At 53.7% G+C, this 17,742-nt stretch overlaps 1 protein-coding gene across 2 annotated transcripts in view; it reads left to right on the top strand.

Annotated features, from left to right (window-relative positions):
* The window catches only part of LOC144722577 (protocadherin Fat 1-like), a 110,310-nt gene extending 101,481 nt beyond the window's left edge, over positions 1 to 8,829 (top strand). For both annotated transcript variants that reach the window (XM_078600774.1, XM_078600775.1), the window contains one exon: positions 4,669 to 8,829. In XM_078600774.1, the coding sequence (XP_078456900.1) occupies positions 4,669 to 5,336 (668 nt within the window). In that variant the 3' untranslated portion in view covers positions 5,337 to 8,829. The remainder of the gene's footprint in view (positions 1 to 4,668) is intronic.
* The last annotated feature ends 8,913 nt before the right edge of the window (positions 8,830 to 17,742 follow it).

The following is a 17,742-nucleotide window of genomic DNA, read 5'->3' as shown; positions in this document are numbered from 1 at the left end:
TCTCACAAGGTGAAATCTTCAGCGCCGTAAGTTACCGCCGATGAGCGCACTCCAGCCTGCGTAGGTTCACTCTAAGAAATTGCCACGTTGAGGGCGTTAATCTTTAAATGAACACGAGTACACTCAAGGGGGCAACGCCACGTTTTTGATAACCAGAGTATTTGTTAGAGTGACGAGGAGCTGCCTCATCGTGCCTCAGTGACTCCTCCCCCTGCACCCCCACCCAGCAAGAGCGCGCGGTGCGCCCTGGTTCGAAGCCGTGGCGGCGGCGGCGGTGCCGGCAGGGCGGCTCGCAGACACACAGGGCCCTGCTGGGCTTGGCGCCCGCGGGCGACGCTGTTTTGGGGAACGTGGAAAGTTAAACGGTGCACTTATCTTGCGGCAGCGTCGTCGCCGGTGACGACACTGCCGCCTGTGTTTCTGCAATAGTTTGGTTGGACGGTGTCACGTGATCATCAAGGCGACGAGGCTCGACGTCGCCGATTTCTTTCTGCCTCTGGTCATGGAATGTTTCTATCAGATAATCGCATGGACCTGTCTTTCGTCACCATCATTATCAGTCACGATCAGTCCACTGCTAGATGAACCCCACCGTAATCTCCCACAGTCCTGCGGTGTACTAATCCACCCAGCAGCTACGGTGGCGAGATGTTAACTACCTCTCCTGGAATGCAGGAAGCCGTGGGTTCGATCCGCCCCAGGGTCACGTGGATTTATCTCCGGGCCCTCCAGTTTTTCCCTTCGCACTTAGAATCAACATCACGAGTTCCTGTAATGTGTGTTGACTCAAAGTATGAAAGGGAAAAAACTGGAGAAAAAATCCACGTGACCACGGGGCATAAGATGCTGCTCTCCATTCCATGCGATGCGCCACTTGGTTAGGCTGTCCTCTGTGGGCGGCTTGCATCTGAAAGAGAGCTGTGTAGCTCAGTGGGGCTTACCTGCTCACGAGCTGATTTCACCGCTGCATCACCACGGTAGACGTCCTCTCAGATGCGTCCCCATTCCTCGGCTGTCACTCCCTCGTCATTTCTGACGGTCGCCCGTCATCACGCTTCCAGTGACAAGACTTGCGAGCGCATTTTATACACGGACGTGGGCCATCCGACCTCGGCAAATTCCTCCTGTGTTGCAGAGCTGAAGCAAGAGAGAGTTGCTTTCTTGAGCGTAGGACGTGGGACATTTTGAACAGTGCAAGAAACAACAACACGTGCAGGAAATTTGCACCGTTTAACTTGGTGGGGCAGAGCGTGGAGCAGGATTGGTGAACACGGGAATCTAAAATGCAGCCTGGCACTCGGGCCTGTGGCACTTTGTGTGCACAGTGGCAGTGTGTGTGTGTGTTTGTCTAGAGCAGTGTTTCTCAAACTCGTTTGGCCCGAGGACCACTCGGCCTCCCACCCCTGGTGACAAAACACAATCGCTTGTCTCGCTAAATAGCAGTACGACATCATTCATATTACCGGAACATTAAAAAGTTTTTTTTTACGCAGCTATGAGGTTTTTTTTTTTACGGGGTGGCATTTAGATCTTAGGGTTCCGGTAGTTTAATCAAGATAGTTTACCTTAGTTCATTTTAAAATAAAATGTAATTCAAGTCCGAAACAAAAATGAAAAACATTGTCATTATTTCCAGATCAACCTGCATTTGATTCACAGCCCCACGGACCACTTGGAGGTCTGGGGGACCACACTCTGAGAGCCACTGCTCTAGACCGATGTGTGACGTACAAGGGCCGCTTGATGACTGCAGAGCTCAGCGTTGGCTCTGTGCGCTACAATGACTGCATCGCCCGCTGACCACTGTGCCAACTCGCACTTCCTCCCCCAGTGTGTCGCGCTAAACGCTCGGGCCTCTCCCATCTCGTGACGGTGAGCCCCTTCGCCACTCCCCAGGGTCTCAGGTTGCACCGAGCCTGGCACAGAGGGAGAGGCCTCCACCACCACCGCCGCCGCCACCTCTCGTGGTGCGGAGTGAGCTACGATTCCCGCAATGAGGATTTGATTGCTAGCCACGGATAACGTAGTTGGCAAGTGGTGTCTCAACCCGTCCTGACCTCCTCTAGGTCGCCTCGGCCTTTAATGAGTAGCTGTTGTGGTGTGTGGTGCTGGCTACACCGCGCGCTCGCCTGCCGTACAAGCCTCCATGAGTGCCGGCAGGCAGCGCAGTCTGGCTGTGTGGTGAGGCGTTTGTCTGTGTGCGTGTCCGTGAGAGAGTGAGTGCGTGCAGCGAGTGTGCGCACACACAAGCGTGCCTGGCTGCACGTGCGCTGTGATGTGTTGGTTGTGTATGTGACCCTTATTCGTGGATGTTATTTGTTCTGTTCTAGGCATGTGTATGTGTGTGTACGTGTGTTTAGTGTCGTATGCTCGCTAATTAATGAGTACTAATTGATTGATAACAACTTAGTATGTAGGGGACTGTAGAGAGAGTTGTTGGCACCGGCTCGTGATGTGGCAACACGGAGTCGTCCTCTCTCTACGAGAGAGAGTAACTCTGTGGTGCATTAAAAGTTTAAGTTATTGTTATTATGATTATATGCAGGCTGAGTGTACGGGCATGCTCTTAGCGCGTTAGTCAGTGCACTGTTAGTGTCCGTATCATTGGCGAGTTTCTCGTGTGTGTGTGTGTACGCAACGGAGTGTGCATGCTCGTCATATGATATCCTCTTCCCATCTGCCGTGGGCGCTGCTTTATCCTCCACTGTGAGCAGTTTCACTCTTTTACCGATTCACGGCTGCAAAAGCCAAATTCTGCCAAGCCACTGGCCACAGCGGTGCCAAGGCACTCATTTTAAGTGTAACTTGTTATCGGTGCGTACGCCACAGTGCAGGTGCATTGCATTGATGCAGCGACGCTGCTGCAACACGGTGCATGCCTTCTCATTTGTGGCTTTGTTGAGCGGGGAGATGCCGTTTTGTTGTTGCTTGGCTCACTGCTGCCTCCCGGGCCAGGACTCGCTGCTGGCACGCGCGCGGTGCTCGTGAACGTCTGCTATAAACCAGCGTATCGGCCTCTTGAATTTATGTCACCGTAGAAAACAATGACCGCTCTAAGAGCCCGCTGTAACGGTACTCGCTGGAAAAGCTGGCCTCCACATTGGAGGCATACAGAGGCCCTTTTTGGCAGTGAAGGAGCCACTGGTGGATGTTTTGCAGACATTAAAACAACGAGGCTGATTCTGGATCCCAAGCCCATAACTTGTGCTCTTATGTGTCACCTGGGGACACCATTTGGGTCAAATATGTCTGCTTTATTCCAAACTTGACAGCAGAACAGAGCTGTTAAACATTTTCTTTTTTTTCCAGAGCATTAATTACCTAATTTATAAACTGATGGAAAACATGCCTTAGCCCCAAGGCCCGCCGCACAAAGCAACAGTATAATTTACATTTTGGCATGATATTGAGTAGGCCAGTTATTAAAGGCTTGTTGAAACGATCTCGGCTTATTGAATTAAATGTTGGTTTTTTTAGAGAGGCCGGGCGCTGGTCGTGGCTGCTGTTACCGTGCGATCTTGTTGTGCCGTGCGTGCGTGGTGCCGTGCGTTCTTGCTGTGCTCGTGCGTGGTGCCGTGCGTTCTTGTTGTGCTCGTGTGTGCGTGGTGCCATGCGTTCTTGCTGTGCTCGTGCGTGGTGCCGTGCGTTCTTGCTGTGCTCGTGCGTGCGTGGTGCCATGGCTGCTGTGGCCGTGTGTTCTTACCCGTGCTTGGCTGGCCGCGTGCGCGCGTGCGTTTGTTGGGCGACGCTGCCCCCCCCCGCGGGTTGATGCGGTGCACTGACGGTGTGCGTGTGTCCCTCCCGCACGCCGGCCGGCCTTGTGCCACAGCCCCACGTCTCCAGGCAGCTCCAGGTGACCTCCGGCTTCCTCTCACTTCCTTTCGCTTCTACTCTTCAGCCCCATCGCTCGGGGCCCACACTCGCAAACCCTGATCCACTTTGCAAACCTCCTTCCCCTCGCTCGCGTGCCCTAAGGACCCTGGCTAGCTTTGGCCAATTGTGTTGCGTGCAGTAATCAATGACCGCTTACACTTGCAATATGGCGAGGTACAAATACAGGCAAGTTTGGTTAACCGTGGTGTGTGCGGCCGTGAACGTGGACGATTAGTCAAGGTGTACTGGAACAAAAGCTACATATCATAAAATCGGCTACATTGGCAAATGGTGAAGAAATATAGACATCAACATTTACTAATTTTAGGTTGCAGTGGTGAGGAAGGGGACGTCTCTGGGGCCGTGATGAGACGAGAGGGGGCTTGGCAAACATTTGCATCGCTGGCCGTGACCGAGAGGTGGAGAGGGAGACGCGGCAGCGAGGAGTGGTGGTGGTGGTGGACAGAGAGAAGTGGTATGGTGGGCACGGACAAACGAGGGGCGGCATGGGACCGAGACGGAGATCCCAGACTGAAGACCCCCCCCCACGTTGTGAATGGTGATGGTTAATGATGACAGATGATGATGGATGGTGATGGATGGTGATGGATGACGATGATGATGGATGGTGATGGATGACGATGATGATGGATGGTGATGGATGGTGAAGGATGACGATGATGACAGCAGCGCCTCCAAGCGCATTTCATGACTGCGCTGCGCGGGTGCCGAATCGCGTCGCCGTGGCCTTGACCGCGTCCGTGCCACCCGCTTGCGCCCTCCCGTGTGATGCAGGTTACCACTGGGACACATCCGATTGGCTCCCAGACAAGCTGCAGGACATCGAGGAGGAGATTTGCCACTACCCGGCGGAGCTGCCGGGCTACTCGGGACAGGACGCGCTGGAGCACGACTACTACGCGGGCGGTTACGACATCGACAGCGACTACCCTCCCCCGCCGGAGGAGGACGACTACCCGGAGCACACGGGCAGCCTGCCCCCCCCGCCGCCCCCCAGCTACCGCCTGCCCGGCGGGCCGGCCGCGGGCGGCGGCTCGTGGCCGTACCGGCCTCCGCCGGGCGGGGCGGCGCCGGCCTTCGACCCCGCCTACCCCGGCTCGTGGCCCACGCGTCCCTACTGCGGCTACGGCGGCGGGGGGAGGGCGGCCGTGGCGCCGCCCCCACGCACGGACGGTGGGGCGCGCCCCGCCGCCCGTGCCCCGGCGCGGCGGCCGGCGCGAGGGGACGCCGGAGGCGCGCCGTGCCGCCCGTGCCCCGAGCGCTTCCGACCGTGCCCGCCCGCTCGCACGTCCTTCTCGGACGTGTCCGCCTGCTCCGAGCCGCGCGATGACGCGCCCGACCCCGAGGACTACGAGAGCCTGGCCGAGGTGCGGCTGGGCGACGTCTACATCCCGGACATGGCGAGCGGCGGCGGCGACGGCAAGCAGCACACCGTGGTGTGATTGCGGCGGTGTGATGACGCCGCGACGCTCGTGCTTTGCAAACCAACCCCAAGGGCTGCGATTGGCAGAGGAGGCCAAACGCACTTTTCCAGCGAGCCCAGTTCAGGCGTGGCCAAGTGGCCAAATTCAGTTCATTGAAAATCTCGTTCGTGTTTGAAACAACGTTAACTTTTGCAGTTTTTTGTTTAAATGGTAAACATTTTAAATCAATATTAATCGGTCAATCTGGTGGTGTTACCATATCTGATCTGGGCCCTCAGGAAGAGTGGTGCTGCTCTATCCCACATCTCACAGATTTGTCTGTCGCCGTGACTCCACGCACGCGTGCTACCGCACCAGCATTAGGGTGTTGCATTCTATACGTCGCCACAGCAAATCCATTGGGAAACTAATTTAATATTTTCATCATTTCTGAAAACATTGCCCAAACACGTGTACTGGAACATGCAGGCTCGGTGTTCCTGCTCAGCGAGTGGTCAAGGTGGGTGGCTTTGAATTGCTGTACGGGGAGGGAGGGGCGTGTCTCACACGTGTGCATACACACGCGCACACCGCACGGTGCCAAGTGTCACCCTCGTAACACCACCTCCACCCCATTGCCTCGCAGTAACGCGGTCCATCTCCCATCGCACCCTGTAAATGTCACAGCGTTGCATTGATGCTTCGTGTGTGAAGCCTGCACAATATCCCTCCCCACGCAAGCCCCCGGTGCAACGTTTGATACACCAGCCTCTCCCGTACACCCCTTTCCTCAACTCTCGTGGCCGCGTTGGAATGGAGCCCGACCCGGATGAAAGGGGGGTTTTTCAGTCGGCACATCGTACCAATGAATGTAGTCCAAACCTTTCACAATCGACACAGCACACAAGTCTTTTGAAAGCTATGTCGAGAGCCGTGGGTGCATGGTGGGAAGCACAACATCCATGCGGTTACCAAACTGCACTGCACGACGTGGATTGGTTGCTGCCATCGGAATGGTCAGAAACCCGAGGATAAAGCTTGATGATAAAACCGCAAGCGCCATTCTTATACTCGATCGATAGGAACGTCGTGGATGCGAGTCTAATCACTTTATTGTCGTAGGATGAAGAGTCCCACGCATTTCCTTCACATTTGGTACAGTTGTGTTATTCCAAAAGTAATTAAAAGTGACATTGCTGATGAAGGGCCGTGGGCTCGGCGGTGTGAGCCGCCGCGGTCGTGCGGGATTGAGGTGCGACGAGTCCGAGTCTCGGTCGGAACGCCGTGCCCCCCCCCCCACCCCCCACCATGGTCCGTCGGGCCTCCTGCCACAAAGACGACGGCCGCGCGGCTTTCCGATTTTAGCCGCTCAACCTCCTCCTGACGCAGCGCCAGCTTGCCGCTCGGTGGGCCCGTGCATCGGGCATCCTGATCACGAGTTTGCGTGCGACACGAAGAGGTGGGGGGGGGGGGCTCCTTGCGTGATGATGTCCGGGTGGTCATTGATGCGTCGCAGCGGGGTAAATCGTTCGCGCTGCGATTCGAGTCCAGCACCACGATCTCAACTCTGACGCGGTCACATTTTACATTGCCAACATCAGAACTGGGATCTGCGTTCGAAGTGGTTGTTAGCCCCCTTTTCACGTCTGTAAAAATCAAGTGAGGATCCTCTAAGCCAAAACAAGTATTCTGCCCATGTCTAATTTTCCGTGAAATGCAAGCTTTGTGCCCAGCTTTTCAAACAGGAAACACAGAGGTGTGAGATCCCTCTGACAGGCGAGCTGACATCTACACAATGATCGTTCTCGTACAAAATTGGCAACGGTCCTATAATTGCACAATTAAAAACACAGCCAGCTTAGCTGCCCATCTAAAGCGACGTTGGTGTGCATGTGAGGGCTGCAATCCTCCACCCACAGCCGCCTCGAAGCGTCAGTGACTTGTTAAGTAGCTTTTGAGATGGTCGTTTCCTCCGTTCAGGTTTTATAGTAATTCTCATTGGATCTGATTGCCCCATTTCCTTAACGGGATCATTGTGAGTGCAACATTTGAAGGGGGGCGGATGTGGAAACTGAGCTATTGAGATGACGCCAAATGATCACATGCAAGCGTGTGATTTTTCACCAACGAAATACATGGGTTTTTTTTGGAATGGGATTGTTCACGGATGTTGAATTTGGGTTCCTAAACCTCTCTACAAGCTGGTAATGCTGATTCAACTGTGAGTCCGACAGATGGCAGGTCAAATTCCATACCAATCAATTTCCTTCAGATGCTGTTATTGTGCTCGTGTGACGTAACCAGATTCACATGGGGCAGTGATAGACAGAATTCAGCAATGCCATATATTTATTTTTTATTTGCGTTTCTTGCAAAAATGACAAATATGAATGCAACCTTTTTCAAGCCTGAAGCATTGGGAAAAATAATTAACTTGTTGACATTTTTACTCCCATTCTTATGTTTCCTAATCTTTGGAAAAGACGTCCCATCAGTTCCTATCGTCTGTACCTTATGTAAGACCACAACGCAATAATCGCAGCATTAATCGACATTGCAAGCGGTGGTGTAGACTCTGACGGTCGCGGTTTTCAGTTCATCCTTTCAGTTGTGTGTTTTGTTTTAGTCGCTGTTCTTTGTATTAGTTAGCTGCTCATCGAGAAGCAACGTTAAAATTGAAAACACGGTTTTTTTTATTTTCATACATTCCCAAAGAGCAATGCACCGGTAATGGGTAAATGTAATTTAAACAACTTCCCAATGACAACCCTTGGACATTAGCTGTACTAGCGTTCGGAGTTTGTGTGAACATGCATCACCCAACGAGAGGAGTGGAGCAATGAAGCTGTGGCTGTGGGGTGGGGGGCTGCCCGCGACGAGGCTCGCACTGCCCGGCCGTGGAGTCGTCGGTACGAGCTCTCGTCCCCAGCACTGTGTCCGTACGAGGGGAACGAGAGCGTGGTGGCGTTTTTATACATTTTTTATTTGTACGTTTTCTTTTTACACGAGTTCCACTCACCCTTACAATTAACAACAACAACAACAACAAAAGTGATGTTCGTATCGAGGGTTAGGGATTTGTCCGTTGTAATTTTATGCAGGTTTTATTATTCTTAAAGTTAAACCACTCATCGTATTTAAGCTTCCGCCGTGAGGGGCCTGCGATGCCCCCACTCCCACACCCCCCCGCGTGGCGGGGCCCCGTCTCACACACACTCACCCAACACTCACCCACCACTCGCCCACCACTCACCCACCACACACTCACCCACCACTCACCTCCTCCGAGCCTCTTCCTGCGTTCTTCCTAATTGTGACAAATGTGAATCGGCATTTCCTTAAGATATTTTTGTTTCTAAAAGTTAGACTTTAAAATTTTCAATTTGTGTTTTTTTTGAAGATGTGAATATTTGAAAGGCAGATCTTTTTTTCATAGGCAGATGACTGTAGCGTCTCGTTTTTACAAAAAAAAGGTTTTCTGCCCACGCCTCCCCCGATTATCCTCAATGTAAAATAAAAGTATTGTAACTCATCCGTCGATATCGCTGTCGTGTTTCGTGCAAAGTGGCCTGTGGCTGCGCAATGCTCCGCCGTGTCCCTGTACAAGCAGGCGGTGTTGGGGGGGGGGGTTTGCAGGGGACGCGCTCCCCGTTGTGTTGCCGCGCCACCTCGGCATTTTCCAAGCCCCGCTTCACCTCCACGTGACCGATGAGTTGTGCAAACATTAATTTTATCCGCCATCGTGCCGGATCTCGAGGTTTTCTCGCTGTAGGCGAGGCTAGAGGCAGGGTGGTGAAACACTCGTTCAACTTGGGTCAACATTCTCATTCATGGCTTTGGGGTGCTACGGTGGCGAGATGTTAACGACCTCACCGGATATACAGGAGGTCGTGGGTTCAATCCCGACCCGGACGCCTGTATATTTGGAGTTTGCCTGTTCCCCCTATGGTCGCGTGGATTTTTCTCCTGATCCTCCAGTTTTTTCCTTCGCATTTTAGAATTAACATGCATTTCGAGTATTTGGCCGCTAGAAATTTCTATGCGTTGAGCTGTCATTTGTGGCCAGGTTGCTTCTGAAAAAGAGTTATATAGGTCAGTGGGCCTTACCTGGTAAAATAGAAAGTTTCTGTAAAATTGTCAGGAAAGATACACGTATTCACCATGGAAGTGGAAAATGATGGCAAGCTACCATTCCTGAATGTTTTGATCGGGAAGAGACCTGATGGCTCGTTGGGACACTGGCTACAGGAAAGCCACCCACACGGATTCCTATCTAAAGCCTGATTCCCACCACCATCCAGCCCAGAAGAATACCCTCTTGAAAACACTACACCATAGGGCTCGTTGCATCTCCGACCAGCACCACTTAGCCAGTGAGCTTGAGCACGTATGCCAGGCTCTCAGGAGGAATGGATATTCTGACCGCACAATTCACAAAGCTGCATCCCCCAACCATGGGTAGAGAACCATCTGAGGACCCAATCAAAGCCATCACCTTGCCATACATAGCAGGGGTCACCAAAAGGATTTCCAAAATCTTGAACAAACACAAGATCCAAGTTCGGTGTAATACATTACCCAAAATCCCTGATTTGATCCCATCGGTGAAGGATGCGATTCCGGACATGCAATGTCGTGGTGTCTATAAGCTGAGTTGTGTCTGCGACAGCAGTTACATTGGTGAAACGAAGCGACATGTCTCAGACCGGGTTCGCGAACACAAAGCGGATTTGAAACACGGCAGAACCAACACCTCGGCGGTGGTGGATCATTGTTTCAACGCTGTGGGCACACATGACATTGTTTTCTCCGAGACCAAGTTGCTCTGCAAACCCTCGGGCTACCATCAGAGATTTGTTCATGAAGCCATCCAGATATACAAACACAGACAAAGCTTTAATCGAGAAGATGGATTCAGATTGAGAAATCATTGGAAGGACGTGATAAACCACGTCAAGTTTTAACTGCTGTGATTCTCACTCTTACACCCATGCTGTTTTCGTTTACTAATTCAAGCTCATTGACATGCTAATTTATCCAGCCCCCACCCATCCCTGCACGCTGCACCACCCCCCCCCCCCCCGTGCCTATAAAAAGCCACAACAGCAGATCATTATTTCTCACCTAATGATGGACGCTTGTGTTGCGACTGAAACGTCGATTATTTTTATATCTATGTGACTTTACCGAAAGAACCAGAGAGTAAAGATACACGTATTATAATTTCTGCAAATCTTAATTTGATATCTTGATTATAAGATGTCCAAATAAAATGTAAAAAAATGTGAGTGCAGTATTAGTCTATGTGCCAAATCGTAGACTCAGATTGATGAAACATGAAGCTCAACCTTGGTATTTTCAATCTCAGGTCTAGAAAATGTGTTCATGGAAAAGTGCCGGTTTCAAAGTCGACAACAAGCATGGCTTCCGTGGAGAAAGTACCGACACGAAGCCACTGCCGCCACTGCCAGTTACTCTGGACATTTACAAGTCACCTCCAACTGAAAAGACCAACACGGTTTTGTAGCAGTGCCGGATTAAGCTAGTGCGGGGCCTGCAGCATATGTTATAAAGGAGCCCTAAATAATAATAAAAACACGTAAATATTAAAACACTAATTTTTTTACTTCCAGAGTAAAGTAATTGTATTTTTAATTTTCTATACAGCCAGATGATTAATACGACAAATCGCTAACCTTAAACACCCAGTCGCTCGTAAAAGTTGAAGGCAGCATAGTACTATAGTAATAGAACAAGTGCAGAATCACTGAACCGGAATTGATAGCTTGAAAGCATTTAGCGCGGGGCCCTTGAAAGTGCGGGGCCCATAGCATATGCTACTTTTGCTCCTTGGATAATCCGGCACTGTTTTGTAGCCTCCTCAACCTGGACTTATGAGCCACCGCCAGTGTCAGAAGGCCTTGTGCGTTGGGTAAGGTGCGTGGAGTGAGGAATCAAAATATACCCTACATAAAATCTTGACTTAAAGCTTTCGTGACTGCAAGAATTAATGGTCTTTGAGTCTTTCGGTAAAGCCACATAGATAGAAAAAATAATAACATCACGACGTTTCGATCGCAACACAAGTAATCGTCATCAGGTAAAAAAGAGGGGGAAAGCTGCTGAGGCAGGCTGTTTATAAAGGTTTAGAGATGGGCGGGGCAGCTAATGTTAATGTAAGAGAGGTCTCCGGAACCGTCAGTAGGTCTACCCCAATCAAAGAGCTGTTTACAAAGGTTTAGAGATACTTGTAAATGTAAGCACGGAGCGAGCTAGGAAACAGCCATCGCCACATGGAGGTGGAAAAGGATGGCAAGCCGCCATTTACTAACACAGCTAATGGTGGCTGTGTTAGTGAATGTGTGGTGCCACAACCGCAGAACAACTCCGCAAGCGCCGTGACTCCCTCATGGCCCCCACACTAAACACACCACCCGCACGCAGCGCACCCACGTAGTGTCCTGGCGGGGCGTTGCCTGGCACATCAAGTTTTAATCCGAAGGTCCCCAAGGGGGAGAGTCCCACGGTTTCCCGGTGCCAGGGGATTGGCCGACCCCCACAGGACAGGTGACATTGCGGTGCCCCTCAATTGGCTTAAAATTGTATGGGCGCAAAAAGAAAATGTTCCCTGGGCCAACCACAATGAATTATACACAACATTGGGGGGAGGACGGAGGGTGGAATATTAGACATAAAGAGCAGACCCTAAGACGCGAACTACTGGGCACGGGAAAACAATGAGGGGAGCAAGGAACCCTGAGCAAGGGACAATGGGTGGGGGCGTAACGGACGCTCCAGGTGAGGGCGGGGCATCAGTTGTAAATCGAAAGGTGATTGGCTGCGCGACGCGACGCCCCCTGTGCCTTTGAAGTTGAGAGTATAAAGGTGGGAGCCCCGGGACGATTGGGGCATTTGTCTTCAACCTCCGGGTCATCACGACCCACTCGCTGTCTGCCGTCCTGCCTCTTCAAGCCGCTCACAGCATCCGTGTGATGCCAGCGAGTGCTGCTGCGAAACAGTGATTGGGCAAGTCTTCTCTCGTCCTCCTCACTCCGACTCTCGCAGCGTCCGTGGGACGCCGCGAGTCCAGTTTCAAGGTACATGGTAGGACGTTCGAGTAGCTGGCTTCATAGGCAGAGTTACGCGAGACCCTCCTCGCAAAATATTCCTCCTCCGGGTAATGCGTATTGGTGCCATCAATAAACTCTAGTACAGAATATCGGTGTAGTGTGATTTCTGGGTGTGTGGGGAGAACCTCCGCATAGCGTCTATGATCTGTGTGTGGCGCGTGTGCGTGGGGAGACGGGGTGCCCGGCGTGAGCGTGAGCGCAGGGCTGCAGCGTGGGGGTGGTGCGAGTGAGTTGAGCGTGAGGCGCGCAAGGCGCGTGTACTGCAGCATTTACGGCCGCCGGCGTTTGCGCGTGCTTGTGTAGTGGTGGTATTGACGTGCGCCGACTGTGACAGTGATGGATCACGGGGCGGCGCGGGGTGCGGGGTTGGGCACGCGTTGTGGGCGTGGTGTGGACGCGCGCGCCGGGAGTGACAGATGACGGGGCGGCGCGGCGTGGGTGGTGAGGCACGATGAGATGTGGGAAAAGAGGATCGTAGCCAGCGCCCAGCGATTGGTCGAATAAGTGGGTGCTCGCAGCGACGTCCGCAGGTGGGGTATAAAGGGGGACGCGCGAGAGCACTCGGGGAGAGTTACCCAGTTGAAGACCCGAAGACGGAGCTGAAGACCTAGTGCCCCGAGACCCCTAGTCCCGCCGTCCTTGTGGGGACCGGGGCCCTGTGTGGCTCGGAGGCGAGGCTGTGGGACCCGGGGTCCGACGCCCCCGTGGGTCGGGCTGGGGACCCACAGTCGAGACGGATACCCCGGGCAGGGAGTGTCCCGAGTAGCTCAGTGGCGTTAGTCGCCGAGTAGCTAAGTGGATGTTGGTCATCCGAGTAGCTCAGTGGCGTTAGTCGCCGAGTAGCTAAGTGGGTGTTTGTCACCCGAGATACTAAGTGGATGTTGGTCATCCGAGTAGCTCAGTGGGCGTTAGTCGCCAAGTAGCTAAGTGGGTGTTTGTCACCCAAGATACTAAGTGGGTGGTTGTCACCCGAGATACTAAGTGGGTGTTTGTCACCCGAGATACAAAGTAGGTGTTAGTCACCTGTGAACGAGTTTGATAAAATAAAGAGTGTGTTACCCGTGAAGTCGTCTCCCGCCGAGTTACTACATTACAACTGGCGTCAGAAGTAAACCTGTCTTCAAGAAGTATGGACACGAGGAAGACTACCCGTACCCACGAGCGAGGTCGGGACGACGACGGCGTACCGGGGACACCAACCTCGGGAGGAGAGGACGAGGAGTGGCCGCCGATGCAGCACCTCGCGGTGATGGCCGACGCTCTGCTTGCCTCCGACACCAGCCTCCAAGACGCACACTCCCGGTTGGCGGAGTTGCTGCTCGCCGCCGCTGCAATCTTGGCGGAGATCTCCGTTCCAGCGGGCGAGAAAACGGCTGCGGGGTTGGAGGAAGGAGCGAGGCTGGCGGGATCCCGCCAAAAGGCGCTTCGCGCCAAAAGTCTGGAAGTTGCCGCCGTTTTTGGGGGGCCGCCACCGATTGGCGGGAAAGACGGACGCCACGTGGCCGGACACCTCCGCGCAGCGCAGCCCACGTCATCAGCGCGCGCCGGAGCCCTCCATTTTGCGCCTGACAACCGAGCCGACATTTTACACAACTACAGCGGAGCGCGGGAAAATCTCTCCGACGTCGACGACGATCGGGTCCTCCAGCAAAGATTGCCCGCGCTGTCGGCGTTCAAGGCGGATGGGGGCGACTGGGGAGCCTTCCAACGAAGGTTCCTCGCTCATCAGGAGATGTCGGGGTGGTCCGACACCACTGCCCTGCGTGCGTTGCCAGCGATGCTTGACGACGACGCGCTTGCAGCCTTCACATCTGCTGCAAGGTCGTCCCGCTCTACGCTCCAGGCCGCACTACACCTGATGGCGAAGGTGTTCGGGCCGCCCTCCACGTGTCGCCACCAGTTCTACGATCGGCGGAAGGTGGCTGGAGAAACGACGCTCGCCTATCGCACGGCACTACTCGCCTTGGCGGACGCAGCTTTTCCCCGCATGGATAAGGAGGGGAAGGACGCCATGGTGACGGAGCAGCTGCTGGTGTTGGCCCACGAGTTGGGGGTCCCCATCAATGTGGCGGACGAGATGGATATCTGCTCCCTGGCGATCGCCACGAGCATTCACGCGTACGAGGTCCTCAAACGCAAGCCGGGGGTCGCCTGCAAATGACTGGGGAACGCGGCACTGGCCGCCACGATCGCCGAACCTCAGCCAGCTGTGGATCAGGAGCAGGCCTTCGCTGCATCGCGTCCGGGGGAGTGGAGAACGGGAGGTCGTTCGCCCACGCGTTCACCCCGCAAGCTGGAGCAACCGAAACCTACGACGTCCGTCGTCTGCTACAACTGCGGCCTTCGGGGTCACGTCGCAGCCGGGTGCCGGGCCCCGCGTCAGCGCGCCACGGGACCACGTCGGGACGACGACCAGGGCCACAAGTCATCCCAACAAAACCCGGTGCCTCGGGCTTGACGGCTGCTGACCGTCGGGAGCCTGAACCCCGGGGCACGCACGGGTCCTCGATGCCTGGCCGATGTCTTCCTGAACCGCCGGCACCACCGGACGTTCAACCGCGTCTGGTGCCGTACGACGGACCGGCAAGGCGGACTCGGGCTAGGGCTCAACAATTTTCATGAAGACGTTTTTTTCTCTACACCGAGCTCGCCCGGTGTTCCCCTCTGCCGGGGTATTGTCCCGTTGTAGGGACGCTCGGAAAGAAGGGGACACCGCACGAGTCGAAAGAAAAAAAAAAATTTTGTCCATTTATTTTCCTTTCTGCATACACATTGCTATTGTCACTCGCCGGTTTGTATATATTGTTCTATTGTCGCGGTGGCATTGGTTGATGGTTGCGGATGGTAGTGTTCGCGTCGTGTTGTGTTGTTACGTTAGTTGTTGTTCTTGTTGTTGTGTTGTGTTACGGGGCACACAGGGCGGTTTGTATATTTTTATAGCAGCCGGGTCGGCTGCGAGCTATGTGGTAGGGGGTGATGTAGTGGTGGTATTGACGTGCGCCGACTGTGACAGTGATGGATCACGGGGCGGCGCGGGGTGCGGGGTTGGGCACGCGTTGTGGGCGTGGTGTGGACGCGCGCGCCGGGAGTGACAGATGACGGGGCGGCGCGGCGTGGGTGGTGAGGCACGATGAGATGTGGGAAAAGAGGATCGTAGCCAGCGCCCAGCGATTGGTCGAATAAGTGGGTGCTCGCAGCGACGTCCGCAGGTGGGGTATAAAGGGGGACGCGCGAGAGCACTCGGGGAGAGTTACCCAGTTGAAGACCCGAAGACGGAGCTGAAGACCTAGTGCCCCGAGACCCCTAGTCCCGCCGTCCTTGTGGGGACCGGGGCCCTGTGTGGCTCGGAGGCGAGGCTGTGGGACCCGGGGTCCGACGCCCCCGTGGGTCGGGCTGGGGACCCACAGTCGAGACGGATACCCCGGGCAGGGAGTGTCCCGAGTAGCTCAGTGGCGTTAGTCGCCGAGTAGCTAAGTGGATGTTGGTCATCCGAGTAGCTCAGTGGCGTTAGTCGCCGAGTAGCTAAGTGGGTGTTTGTCACCCGAGATACTAAGTGGATGTTGGTCATCCGAGTAGCTCAGTGGGCGTTAGTCGCCAAGTAGCTAAGTGGGTGTTTGTCACCCGAGATACTAAGTGGGTGGTTGTCACCCGAGATACTAAGTGGGTGTTTGTCACCCGAGATACAAAGTAGGTGTTAGTCACCTGTGAACGAGTTTGATCAAATAAAGAGTGTGTTACCCGTGAAGTCGTCTCCCGCCGAGTTACTACATTACACTTGCACTCGCGTGCGTGTTTACACGGCGCGCTTTACGCAGCGCGTTTGCACAGTAGAAATCGCGTTAACGGTGAGGCGTGCCCCATAGTCCTATCCCCGCTGTTCCGCTAGCCATTCGCCTCTATTTGCACAGCGGATTAAGGCTTATCCATGGGGGGGGGGGAGGGGGGTGCACATTCATACCGCCGCCGTTTCTGGTGATTAGCGCTCGGCGGGTAACCAGAACACAAGCAGTGAAAATGCAAACAAAAAGAGACAACTCTGATAATGATATGCACTGTCCTTGAAATTGATTGGTCCACACCCGAGACGGCTTTTCTTAGAGCCTAGTCTCCACTGGTGTTGGACCAGATGACGCCAAGAGGCGTACAACTCAAAAACAGCGCACTATCAGAGTATTGAGAGCTCGGGTTAAGCAATTACATTGAGACCTCCTTTGCCAGTAGCAAGATATAGTTTTCATTTTGACTGCATGTGTTGTGGTTATTGCAAACATGATCCCTTGTATAAAGGTGTCAGTTTTGGTGCCAGATAAAAGGGTAAAACCCTATTACTATATCTTGCTACTGGCAAAGGAGGTCTCATAACAGATTTTATGGCTTACCAAAATCCATAAAGAAGGTACACCACTCCGTCCTATCGTCTCCACCATTAGCTCACCCATCTACAAACTAGCCCGATTTCTGTCTGAGACCTTGCAACCATTCACTGGTAAGACCACCTCAGCTGTACTTAACTCAACTCACTTGATATCTTCAATTAAGGACATCTCACTATCTCCAGGTGATTTGCTTGTCAGTTTCGATGTGGTATCTTTGTTTACCAAAGTTCCTGTGCCTGACACCATTGCAATCATTGAAGATTTGGTCCAAACAAGGACTGAATGCTGATGTACCGGCCATGGTTAGACACTGCCTCACCAACACTTACTTCACCTGGAATGGAACATTCTACAAACAAGTTGAAGGTACCCCAATGGGTTCTCCAGTTGTAGCCAATGTTTTCATGGAGAAATTAGAGACAGATGCCATCCAGGCATCCACCCTATGTCCTTCCTTGTGGAAGAGATACGTAGATAATACGCTCGTCATCTCGCCACATGGTCTACCAGCTCTGGACCAATTCTTCAACCACATCAATTCCATATGTAGTGGCATCGGGGGATGGCACTGCATGACACATAAGACCGGCCTGTGTGTGAAGCAGGGGACACGCTGCTTACACCACACACATCACGGCAGTTGTGCGACATTGCACTCCGTGTGCAGGGCCAACCCTCAAGGCTAGGGGGCAAGAGCACCTGGAGCGGCGCAGGGGTGACAAGGGGCAATGGCACTCCGGATGAACCCAGAGGGCTAGTGTGGGGCTGGGGGACCCCGGGACCGGTTCCAGATGCCTCGGGAAGGTTCGAGAAGGGAGGCGTGCCTAGGGGCGGAGGAAGCCCCGGGACCGAGTATATAAGCCGGACGCCTGAACAGGGTCCGTGGGTTGTTGTTGCTCACCTGAAGACATGGAGACGTCTTCCTGAAGAAGAAACTGA

The sequence above is a fragment of the Lampetra planeri genome, chromosome 15 (genome assembly GCF_965212315.1).
Source record: "Lampetra planeri chromosome 15, kcLamPlan1.2.h2, whole genome shotgun sequence".
Taxonomy (NCBI): domain Eukaryota; kingdom Metazoa; phylum Chordata; class Hyperoartia; order Petromyzontiformes; family Petromyzontidae; genus Lampetra; species Lampetra planeri.
Note: the sequence above shows the minus strand (reverse complement) of the source record. Positions and strands in the feature narration are given on the sequence as shown.